This window comes from Cryptomeria japonica, chromosome 3 (assembly GCF_030272615.1).
Source record: "Cryptomeria japonica chromosome 3, Sugi_1.0, whole genome shotgun sequence".
Lineage (NCBI taxonomy): Eukaryota > Viridiplantae > Streptophyta > Pinopsida > Cupressales > Cupressaceae > Cryptomeria > Cryptomeria japonica.
The window spans coordinates 968,047,162-968,059,132 of NC_081407.1; the positions used below are offsets into that span (position 1 = coordinate 968,047,162).

The 11,971-nt window shown below is 35.4% G+C and overlaps 1 protein-coding gene across 3 annotated transcripts; it reads right to left on the bottom strand.

Annotated features, from left to right (window-relative positions):
* Nucleotides 1-5,032: 5,032 nt before the first annotated feature.
* On the bottom strand, nt 5,033-11,621 carry LOC131035529 (chaperone protein ClpB1). 3 transcript variants are annotated; one of them, XM_057967242.2, is made up of 11 exons: nt 11,377-11,621; nt 10,198-10,932; nt 8,685-8,854; nt 8,444-8,589; nt 8,218-8,359; nt 7,765-7,946; nt 7,331-7,612; nt 6,843-7,183; nt 6,448-6,727; nt 6,121-6,318; nt 5,033-5,618 (listed from the first exon to the last, which is right to left on the bottom strand). In XM_057967242.2, exons 2-11 carry the CDS (start codon nt 10,887-10,889, stop codon nt 5,313-5,315), a joined length of 2,739 nt encoding a protein of 912 aa, XP_057823225.2. In that variant the 5' UTR covers nt 10,890-10,932; nt 11,377-11,621; the 3' UTR covers nt 5,033-5,312. The 3 variants fall into 3 exon arrangements, with proteins under 3 accessions (XP_057823225.2, XP_057823227.2, XP_057823228.2); XM_057967244.2 differs by lacking the exon at nt 11,377-11,621 and adding an exon at nt 11,129-11,240; XM_057967245.2 differs by lacking the exon at nt 5,033-5,618 and having other exon boundaries at nt 6,180-6,318; nt 6,434-6,727.
* Nucleotides 11,622-11,971: the final 350 nt, after the last annotated feature.

Consider the following 11,971-nt stretch of genomic DNA (forward strand, 5'->3'; position numbering starts at 1 on the left):
TTTCCTCTTAGGTGAGAATGTAGAATCACCTTGTTGTGGAGAGGAGGATTGTGCTCCATCTTGTTTAGGCTTAGGTTGCTTTTGGTTCTTGCTTTTTCCTTGATTGCTTTGATTCCCTTTGTTAGCCACCAAAGCTTGTGACTTTGAAGATTTGAGAATCCCCATCTTAGTCCACTTAGATTGCTCAAATATCAACATCTCCGTGAATGAATCAAATAAGGGAGAAGTGTAAGAGGAACCTTGAGCTAACCTATGGGTGTGAAAACTAGATACAAAGGCTGCATACTCTGAAGGAAGCTTGTCCAACAAGTTGTAAACCAACTGAGCATCCTTTTTGTCAATTTCACAATCCTTTAGATTTGCTCTTGGCTCAATTGCTTTTGAAATTTTCACCCCCAAAAAGATTTTTTTTTTTTCGAATTTTTTTTTTCAGAAAATATTTATAAAAAAAAAAAATTTGAAATCCGTACAATTATAGTCAAAATAGGCAAAAAAAAATTCTCACCAAATATATTCGACTTTATAGTCAAAATTTATGGAAACGGCCTCCTGAACTCAACCGTGATGTCTAAATCGTTGTACAACACCCCAAAAAATGAAGATCCCCAAATCTGAAAATTGAAGCCTCCAAAATGACTCCAAAAGACTAATCAATGAAGCCCTATAGGCTCTGATACCATGTGAGATTTTGCCAAAATCAAGGGCTCAAGGAAAAATACAATAGAGAGACAAAATAGATGATAGAAATAAACTGTATTCTATCAAGATGAAAATATGGATCAAGTGGATCATCAAGCGTTACATACAATGAATATGAGCCTGCTTATATAGGCAAGGCTATATGGATATGTGAGCACACAAATATGACATGTGGCTCAATAAGAAACAAGGGTAGGTAGGAAATAGGTGTGGGTAGGTAGGAGATACAATATAATATTCCACATGAGGTGGATTACTCACTGAATGTGGAGTGTAACAACAAGATAAGTCCACAAAAGGTGGAAATTCTCCTACACACACTATCCCAATGTGGCACAAACACCCAAATGTCTCATACCCAAACTACTATGAAATGCATTTCCTAAGTAAACTTAAGTAAGGTGTAATAATATCCAAGATGAACAATTATTTACACCAACAAATTTTGAAAAGGCTTTCGACATTGTCCCTAGGGACAAGCTTTGGCTCAGAATGGAAGAGTTGGGGATTCCTATACATCTCAGACCTGTTGTTCATAGGAGGTACGAAGAGGTGAAAGTCAAAATTAAAAGTTCAACCGGCATTTCAGAATGATTTAGGTGTGATATCGGGGTCAAACAAGGTTGTCCTTTATCACCTACTTTATTTGGCTTATATATTAACAAGATGGAAGAGTGGTTAAACATGCATAATGATGAGGGTATTCAGTTGAGAGTATTTGTTATAAGGTTGCTCCTTTATGCAGATGATCTTATTTTGATTGCCAAGTTTGCCTATGATTTACAAGAACATTTATTTGTCCTCGAGCGTTTTTGCAGAATGGTGGGAATGCAAGTCAATATCAACAAGACTAAAGTCATGGTTTTTTCTAATAGTAAAAAACAAAATCAGCATAAATTTTATTTTGAAGGCAATATTCTTCAAGAAGTTGCGGAGCACAAATATCTTGGCATTGACTTCAACAAAAAACTAAGTTGGGAAGGTTGCAGCAAAAAAAAAAAAAAAAAAAACAACAACAACAACAACAACAAAAAAAAAAACAAAAAAAAACGTTAGGAGGATGGAAGCATTTTATGCTCTTCGAAATAGGTGCAGAGAGGCCAAGGTTTGAGATTGGAATAATACTCAAACTCTGTTTGGTCTTTTAGTTTTGTCGGTTGTCCTTTATGGGTGTGAATTATGGGCCAAATACACTTTAGCCTCACAAAGGAAGCAAATTGAGAGAATTCAAAAGTGTTTTATCTCTAGCAAGTTCAAAATCAAAAGCAGTGTCTCATATGATATCATGCTAAGTGAAATGGGGACTGCCCCTATTGAGGCACTTGCTATGGTGCGTCTCATAAGCTATCTAAAAAGAACCGAACAAATGGAAGAAGGTAGATGGCCTAAAGTGGTCTTCAATGATATATTGTGCAAAAGGAAAAGGACGTGAATGCAACAAAACATCAAGTGGATGAGTAAATGGAATATACATTTTAATATGTGTCCCACAAATAACAAAGATGTATGGATAAATTCTACAAGAGGAATTGGGAAAATGGGCTTGGAAGGAAGAAAATTTATTATATCAATGAGTTCAATCCCACATGTGATCAACATCAAAAAGCGTACATCGGGGCTAACATTTCATGGAGAGCTAAAATTCTTGCTCAGCTGAGAACCAACTCTCATCAACTACGTTGTGAGACTGGGTGTTGGAAGAGGCCAAAAGAGGCCTGGGAAGAGAGAGTTTGCACTTTTTGCAATTCTAGGAACGTGGAAACTGAACAACATTTTATTTCAGAATGTGATGCTTACAAGGACAACAGGGTCAAATTTGTTATTATTTTATCCGGTTGCTCTTGGCATAGCCTTTCAGCGAGGAGTACATTGAGAAGTTGGGAGTGCTCATCGTCAACTTGCACAAGAAAAGAAATGAGTCACTGAAGTTGGTTTAATTTGGCAAGTTGTCCCATAGGCTATGTTTAGCCTCGTGGACGTTAAAAATTATCTATCTATCTACATGATGGGGAGAGAAAAGCAAAAATCGAAGGAGAGGAAGCTTTAAAGGTATGTTATTTAATGTAATTTTAGTAAAAATGGAAGGAGAGGAAGCATTAAAGGTATGTTATTTATTGTAATTTTAGGTGTGTATTTTACATGCTATTTTTATGTTATTATTTATTCATCATGGTCACAAGGTGAACTAAAACCACTTTTATGTTATTACTTATTCATCATGAGCCCAACTTATTATCTTGATAGACGTTCTACAATGACAGTAGGGTGAATTAAAACTACTTTTATGTTATTACTTATTCATCATGGGCCCAACTTATTATTTTGAGAGACATTCTACAATGGCAGCAGGGTATATAAAATTGTGCTAAGTCAGCACAATCTTGTATAAAATGGAAGGAGAGGAAGCATTAAAAGTATGCTATTTATTGTAATTTTAGGTGTGCATTTTACATGCCACTTTTATGTTATTTATTCATCATAAGCCCAACTTATTATACTGATAGACATTCTACAATGAAAATAGGGTGAATTAAAACCACTTTTATGTTCTATGAAATTGTGCTAAGTCAGCACAATCCTGTATAAAATGGTAGGAGAGGAAACATTAAAAGTATGATATTTATTGTAATTTTACATGCCACTTTTATGTTATTATTTATTCATAATGGACCCAACTTATCAATGATAGACATTCTACAATGACAACATGGTGAATTAAAACCACTTTTATGTTATTACTTATTCATCATGGACCCAACATGGACCAAACTTATTATCCTGATAGACGTACATTCTACAATGATAGCAGGATGAATTAAATCAATTTTTATGTTATTATTTATTCATCATGGGCCCAACTTATTGTTCTGATAGACATGATAGCCGTTTTACAATGACAGCACGATATATAAAATTGTGCCTAAGTCAGCACAATCCTGTATAAAAGAGAAATGGATTTCATTTTACATTTAAACATAGATTTACCTTATAAAAGGGAAATTACAGATATTAAATTTTTTTAAATATAAATATACCAATTTGATATAAGTTTTAATCAATATACCCTCAGAAATACAAGTAAAATGAGTAATGCATTCAATCTGTTAATTTGAGTGCAGAGTAAGGCTCACATCTTGAAATTCTAGAAGTTATATTATGTTCATTTTTAGTTATTTGACTCTCTGATTTCCATACAATTCTTGCTCAATTCTACCATAATGATATTATGGTATAGTGTATTTTTCTACTTCTGAAACCATTGTCATTTTGGATAGCATACTCCAACCCATTGGAAGTTATTGGCTGTCTTCATAATATTTTCATTATGAACATATCTGATAAGCTGATCTTATTAATTACTGTTCTGCATTTGTCGGATTTGAAATTATAAACATAGTTTTAAAAGTTATTGATGGACCTATTTTCATTATTTTTTTCTTTAAATGGAAAAAATAATTTTTAATAAAAAAGATCTATGTAAAAAATTTATAAATCACAGTATTTGAAAAAGAATTCAATGCTCCAAAGATACAAGAGATACATTCAAAATTGTGGCTAACATGAAATCGCTTTTTAGATGAACATTTTGAATGTCAAATGCAAACAAATTTTAAGCTTAAATGATAATTGGATTGGAAGAGCATACTTTTTAAGGAACATTTTGAATGTCAAATGTAAACATATTTTAAGCTTAAATGATAATTAGATTGGAAAAGCATGTTGCTAAATGAAGCTTAATTGCATTCTCGTATCACTAATGTCAGCTTGCAAGGCATCAAAAACCCATAAAAGTAGGAATATCAAAATTTCTGGTGTCACTAATGTCAGTTTGCAAGGCATCAAAACCCCATAAATGTAGGAATATCAAAATTGAAACTTGTCTTTCGTTGGAAAAACTAATCTGACAGACAAGATTGAAGATACCCAATCAGATTCCCAAAAGAGGTTTTTGTCTCTACTTTTTTTTTCTTTTTTATGATGTTTGCTGATTGCATGTATTTTCATGAGCGGCAAGAAAATTGTGTGGTATTTATTTTCCATTGAGGAACCATCCCACGGTAATCGACAATGTTAAGTGTCTACTAACTTGCTCTAGATAAGTAAAATTGATAAAGTAGTATAGATCACAGTGCCAAAGTCAAAAATAGGTGGGACGATTATTTTTTCTCAGAATTACAAGTGCAGACTTCGAAAAAATAAGAAAACGAGAAAACTGATTTGAGAAATAGATATCTCTCTGCGTATAGGTATGCTAAATCAAACATCTAGGAATAATCCTAGAAAAAAAATAGTAAGGATTACTAGCATTACTGATTTGGTCATAACACCAAAATGATTTTCAGCAAGAGTTTGCTAACATTTTATTTCATTTAAAAACTATTTCCGAGAAATTACATTAGATAAGAAGAGTCACAGTAACGCTGAGATAATTTTCCTCCAACTTAAAAGCCATCACACTTTGAACTGTTGCCATCGTGCACTCTTATGGAAACATCAGGTTAATATATTTCTCACCATAAAAGAAGCTACCAAACCATGCAATTGTTCACGTTTATCTCTCCTCGCAAAATTACTAAATAAATATGATATCACATCTTAACGGGCTAAAAATCTCACACAATTTCTTCCATAGGCTCATCGTCATCTATTTCTTCAATTCTCATTTTCTTGACAGCCTGAGATGCATCAGATTTGACTGCATTAGCAGGAATTTCTATTAAGATATCTGATTTTAACCCAGTGACTGGATTTACTATTCCTCCATTCCTCTCCACACGATAGGATAACATTGACTGCCCAGGCATTGCATCTATGAATACGGTACAGTTTTCATCAATTTCTCCACTAATGAGCATTTGAGACAGATGAGTTACAACTTTCTTTTCCAGCCAGCGTCTTAAGGGTCTAGCACCATAAACCTACAAAAACAAACACAAAGAATCAGTCAACAGAAAACTAAATCTCAATAGTGGTCATTGTACAAATGCAATATTGCAGTACCCAAATTGTGTATGATAATAAAACCTGAGATTTGTAACGGATTAGCTATTTTCTTTTCTTTTGTTCTAAGGTAATCAGTTCAACTAATTAGTATAACAGAAAACTCAGAAAACTAAATCTCAATAGTGGTCACTGTACAAATGTAATATTGCAGTACCCAAATTGTGTATGATAATAAAACCTCAAATTTGTAACAGATTAGCTATTTTCTTTCCTTTTGTTCTAAGGTAACCAGTTCAACTAATTAGAATAACAGGAAACTGGTCCAATCATACTCCTGCCTTCTAATATTAGGTTCAAATTTCATTCTGCCGTTAAAATGCTTCTTGTCCGTTGAACAGTAGATTGTACAAACACCGAAGCATGTAATAGAAATTTATACAAACAAGGAAAATAAAATAACTCTGAAAATATACTTACAGGATCGTAGGCTTCCTTAAGGACAAGGTCTAAAGCTGCATCAGTGACTGCCAAAGCAACTCCTCTCTCTGCAAGCCGTACTGCTACATCTCTCATCTGCAATCTGGCAACTTTCCTCAGCTCCTCATTTTTAAGAGGATCAAAAACAACTATCTCATCAAGTCTATTTAACAGCTCTGGCCTGAAGTGCTTTTTCACCTGCAATAAAGGCAAAAGAAATTTAAAACCACACCTTTGCTTTTCCAATCACAGATATTTCCATGACAACTAGATCAAGATGACAGGAATACAAGAAACCATAATAAGCCATTACTTAATTGCACGCACTTCTTGCAATACTCTCTCTCGGGCAACTTGCATGGTTGTGTGTCCAGAGAGTCCTGCAAGCAAGTACTCTGCTCCGAGGTTGGATGTCATGATGATGACTGTGTTGGAGAAATTAACTGTCCTACCATGTCCATCCGTCAATCTACCGTCATCAAGCATCTGAAGCAAGGTGTTGAATACAGATACATGTGCCTTCTCCACCTCGTCAAATAAAACAACACTATATGGTCGTCTTCTAACTGCTTCAGTTAGTTGTCCACCTTCTTCATATCCAACATATCTGCCATAATTGATTAAAAATCAGCTAAAAAAATAGCTGTTTTTATTCAGTATATAAATAAAAAATATTATTTGGAACAACTCCAATCTGAAATAAACCTATTGCACGTACATACCCAGGTGGAGCACCGATGAGCCTAGAAACTGAATGCTGCTCCATGTATTCAGACATATCAATCCGGACCAGCAAGTTTTCATCATCAAACAGTTGTTCTGCAAGAGCCTTTGCAAGCTCTGTTTTACCAACTCCAGTGGGTCCCAAGAATAGGAAAGATCCAGTAGGTTGCTGTGGCCTCCCAAGTCCTGCCCTTGATCTAAGCACAGCATCAGCAACTGCCTTAACTGCTTCATCTTGCCCAACAACCCTTTTATGCAACCTTTCGGCCAAGCCTAACAGCCGATCCTTTTCATTTTGGCCAAGCCTGGTAACAGGAATACCAGTCCAACGACTCACCACCTGCATGAATCAGTAAGTGTTATTTATATATCCCTAAAATTGTGCAATAAGTACCCTCAAATGCATTCACTTTCATTTGTATTCATGATATGCAAATTATAAATTACCAACATAAAGAATAATTCAAAACTCTCACATTACCCATACCTCTGCAATTTGATCAGGTCCTACAACCTCTGTTAACATCAAATTTCCTTCAACATTAATTTCATATTTCGCAATTGCTGCATCTATCTCTTGAAGCGCCCCATATCTCAAATCAGCAACTCTTGCCAAATCCATCCTTCGTTCTGCCTCCTGCAGAGTATACATCAATTCTTCACGCTTTTGCTTCAACCGACGGATTTCATCTACTCTCTCTTTCTCTTTCTGGTATTTCATTTTCAGAGGGTGCAACTTATCTCTCAAATCATCAAGCTCGTTCTGAACCTGTAAGATTAGAAAATTATCAGCAGTAAGTTACTTCAAATCTCTAGAAAACCCCCTTGCATACCACAGGAATTTTCATTTGTGGGTGCATGTATAACCCTCAAGAAAGAAAAAGAAACTATTTGAAAAGAAAGATAGATCTCAGTACTAACCTCCACCAGCCGAGCTTTGCTTGCTTTGTCTTTCTCCTTTTCAAGAGCATGCAGCTCAACTTCTAGTTGAATTCTTTTCCTTTCTAGAACATCAATTTCTTCAGGTTGACTATCTAATTGTACTTTGACATTTGCACATGCCTCATCAACCAGATCAATTGCTTTGTCGGGAAGATGACGATCTGTTCAGAGTCAAAACAAACGAACAATAAACAATCACTTCTACAAAACCCACAGAAAAGCCTGCATTCTGCTCAATGAAAAATTAACATCTCAAGCTTCATCAAATTTTTAACAGTGTAAAATAAATCAAGAGAATTTCAAACAATCATCTGATTAAATTTAAACTCCGTCCATTTATGAACAAATCTCATACAGTATAATAAGAGTACCCACACAATGTCACCTTTTCTATAACCACTTCAATCATGAGTATCCGTTTGAAAAACTTACCAGTTATATAACGACTGGATAATTGGGCGGCAACTACCAGTGCTCTGTCCATGATCCTCACACCATGGTGCCCTTCATATTTTTCTTTCAAACCACGCAAAATGTTGATGGTGTCGGCCACACTAGGTTCAGCCACATACACCTGCACTTCACAAGGTAACCTGAGAATCTACAATACTACAAACCAGAAAATGAAAAGTATCAGTAAACTGAATCAAGGACTAACCTGCTGGAATCGACGCTCGAATGCAGCATCTTTCTCTACATATTTTCGGTACTCTTCTAATGTAGTTGCTCCCACACACCTCAGTTGGCCTCGAGCAAGCATTGGTTTAAATAAATTAGCAGCATCCATTGAACCCTCAGTACGCCCTGAAAACAAATCCCATTGATTTGAGACAAAATTACAATGACAACCATTTAGACTTAATCAAAAAGAAAAAGAAAACATTAACAGAATCACTTACCAGCACCAAGAACCAAATGTATCTCGTCAATAAACAGAATGACTTTTCCTTGAGATTCATCCACCTCCTTCAAGACAGATTTAAGTCGCTCTTCAAACTCACCCCTGTACTTCGCTCCAGCCACTAGAGCTCCCATATCCAATGCTATCAATCTAACATCAAACAAATTGCTGCAACATCGAAAAGAAACTTCGTGAATCTCAAAGTGCAAATTCACTAAGTCCCAAACCAACTGCCAAAAGAGTAACTTAATGTCAGCCCTTACCCCAATCCTAGTTATATAGTCCAAGTCCAGATTTTATTGTATGATATATTACACTAGCAAAATTAGTAAATTGAAATACTTTTTGGGTGATTTCTTAAATAAAACAGAAAAAATGAATAAAGTTTTGGACAACGTTATGGTTGATTAAACCATAAATCCCAAGAATGAGGAACAGAAAATGCTATTGTATTTTTTAGAGGATAACAATGGAGAAACTATCAAAAGATTCCCAAGTCAGGTCGGTCTGTTACTTGTTTAAATTCAACACGATCTAGAGATAATGAAAAGTGAGACGAATGGGAACAACATATTGAAGTGACATCGATTAAAAATTTGAAGAATATGAAAATTGCCCTTGGGGAGGAGGGGTGGTTTGCATTTAAGTGACTTCAATTAAAAATTGAATGAAGAAGAAAAATTGTCTAAAGACAGGCTTGCAGCAGAGCTGAAAAGGAATCTATAAACATGTGAACAATTGCAGTAGCTACCCAAGATGTTGGGTTTCTGCTAAAATAAAAAATATGCTAGATATGTCAATGGAAAAGGAAAAAGAAGCGGACGATATTATTATTATACTTTCTAAGCATGTTAAAGGAGATTTCAAATAAGAGAATATGTGAAAAAAATCTCAAATCAAATAAGAGAAATGTTCAGGATGTACGTCGTGCTCACCGTCAATCTTCACATTTTAGATGAAGACTCTTGATGGAGCAGGTTAGAAACTTTTTCAACCACTTGCACAGTAATATTGAAGCTACTGAATCAGGGATACATGTGTCAAATCTCCAAGCTAAAACTCCAAACAAATCCTGGTGGCCAGATATCTAGAGTTTAGTGACTCATCATTGGCATATCTTCTATTCTTCTGTTCTAAGAATGTTTGTGTAAGTTAGCTCGGAGTTTCAATAGTTAAAAGAGGGTAATAATGGAATTTGAAAATGAGAAAATAGATAGGAGGGAGAACAAGATCGGATAGTTGTTGTATGATTTGAGCTATCGATTGCCATTGTAAAAGAGGCATGCTATGCAGAGAAAGGGTAAAAGAAAGATCTGAATATAAGAGACATAAATTTCAGACATTTCTGAAAAAACCTCCTGTGAGTACTACTGTTAGCTTACTAACACCTTTACAGGGACATAAAATAAACAAATGTTGTATTCGCTCAATATATACTTAAAAAGGACAAAATGCTCCTCTTATCAAACCTGTTCTAAAACTGACTACAGGTTTAGCAGAAGATAACTTGCCTTGGCACATCTCCTCTAACAATCCTTTGAGCCAGTCCCTCCACCACAGCAGTCTTTCCAACACCAGGCTCTCCAATTAGGACGGGATTGTTCTTAGTCCTCCGAGACAGAATTCTGATTACCCTCTTGATTTCTTCGTCTCTGCCAATAACTGGGTCAAGCTTCCCAGCCACTTCCACAAGATCGCGTCCATAGGTCTTCAGGGCCTGGAAATTGGTATCACCAAACGCAGTATCTACCTTCTTACCCTCCCCCCTCAGCTTCTCAACTTCAGATTTAACCCTCGAGGCACTCACGCCCGCTTCTTTAAAGCAGTCCACAATCTGTGAATCCTCCAGTAATCCAAGTATAAGATGATCGACGGCCAAATGAGTGTCTCCTTTCTTTTTTTGTGCCGATTGAGCCCGCCTGATGCATTTGATTAGGGCGGTGCTGGGAGGATTGTCGTCTGGGGCAGGGTCTTGGGACGGTAGTTTTTTCAGGTACTGGCACAGGACTCTCTTTACGGATTCCGCTGATTGATCTCCACCAGCAGCAGAAGAAACCGCTTGTCTTAGTAGCCCAGAATTATCCTCAATAAGAGCAATGGCCAAGTGAATTGGAGTGAATTGGGCATGGCCAGATTCTTGAGCAAGCTCTACTCCTGCTGCTAGAGCTTCGTTAGTTTTATTTGTAAATTTGTCCGGATTCATTTTCGACTATACCACCTTTAGGGAAACTCCCCTGTTCTTTGTCCTGATAGAACAAATATAAAAGAGCAAATTTTAAATCCATAATTCAGAACGCCTTTTGTTTCGTGCAAACACATTAGTATCTCAGAATGCCTGATATTAGTGAACTAAAACATAATGCCTGCAGATTTGAAGTTTCCACAAGTATGATAAAAGGAATGCAGAAAAGAAATACACATTTTGTTTTACAAAAAGCTAACCAAAATTTGTTTGAGATTTTGCTACAATAGCATAATGTAAACCCTTTGCTTCAGCAAAATTTTCTCAGACAAGCATCTTCAATTTTAAAAACCATACAACTAGGGACACAAAATCTCCAACTTCTATTTTCATCAACAACTCATACAAATTGCTAAAACAGACCGAAAACGAAAAGTAGGGTAAAGATTCCATAGAAGAGTGACAAAAACAAAAACAAAAAGAACAAAGTGAAAGGCAACAAGCATACCTTCTTCTGTTAATTTCGCTTGCTATCTACAACAGAATCACCGCCAAAACAGAGAATCGATGTATATTTACAAATGTCGCCAAATAAGGGAAAAGCTATTATGCAAGAAAAAGTTTCAGAACGCTTTGCTTTAGTAAATTGATGGAGAATTGCAGAATGAAGAGATTGTTATTAGGGAGGTGGACAGCAACAGAGGAATGTGCGAGACCTCTCTCGTTGCTTCGGGAAGTTTCATAATGAAATAGAAGGGAGAACTTTTATTTGTGATATGGTAATATATTACTAGCACTTGCATGGTGGTTTAATATATTACTACCTGGCACTTGTAACATAAGGAGATGTAAGAGTTATGTCTATAGAAAATTGTATAAATTAATATATTAAGAATATAATTTATATGTACATAAAAAATATGCTAATATCATCAAATTTATATTGTTAAATGTTTTCTTTTGCATGTTGGTTTTATGATTTTTGTTTTAAAAAATTCAATTATTCATACAACATCAAATTTAGAGAGTTAATTGTAATCCTAAAAACATAACTTAATTTTTAAAATTGAATAAAGAAAAAATGTGACAAGATTGAAAAAAAA

Bases quoted from the DNA above. Each gene is read 5' to 3' on its own strand.
- LOC131035529 (XM_057967242.2), bottom strand. From the start codon at position 10,889: ATGAATCCGGACAAATTTACAAATAAAACTAACGAAGCTCTAGCAGCA. The intron at 8,360-8,443 runs GTTAGTCCTTGA...TGTGAAGTGCAG, and splicing joins TCGAGCGTCGATTCCAGCAG to GTGTATGTGGCTGAACCTAG. The intron at 6,319-6,447 runs GTGCGTGCAATT...CCTTTATTGCAG, and splicing joins GAGAGAGAGTATTGCAAGAA to GTGAAAAAGCACTTCAGGCC.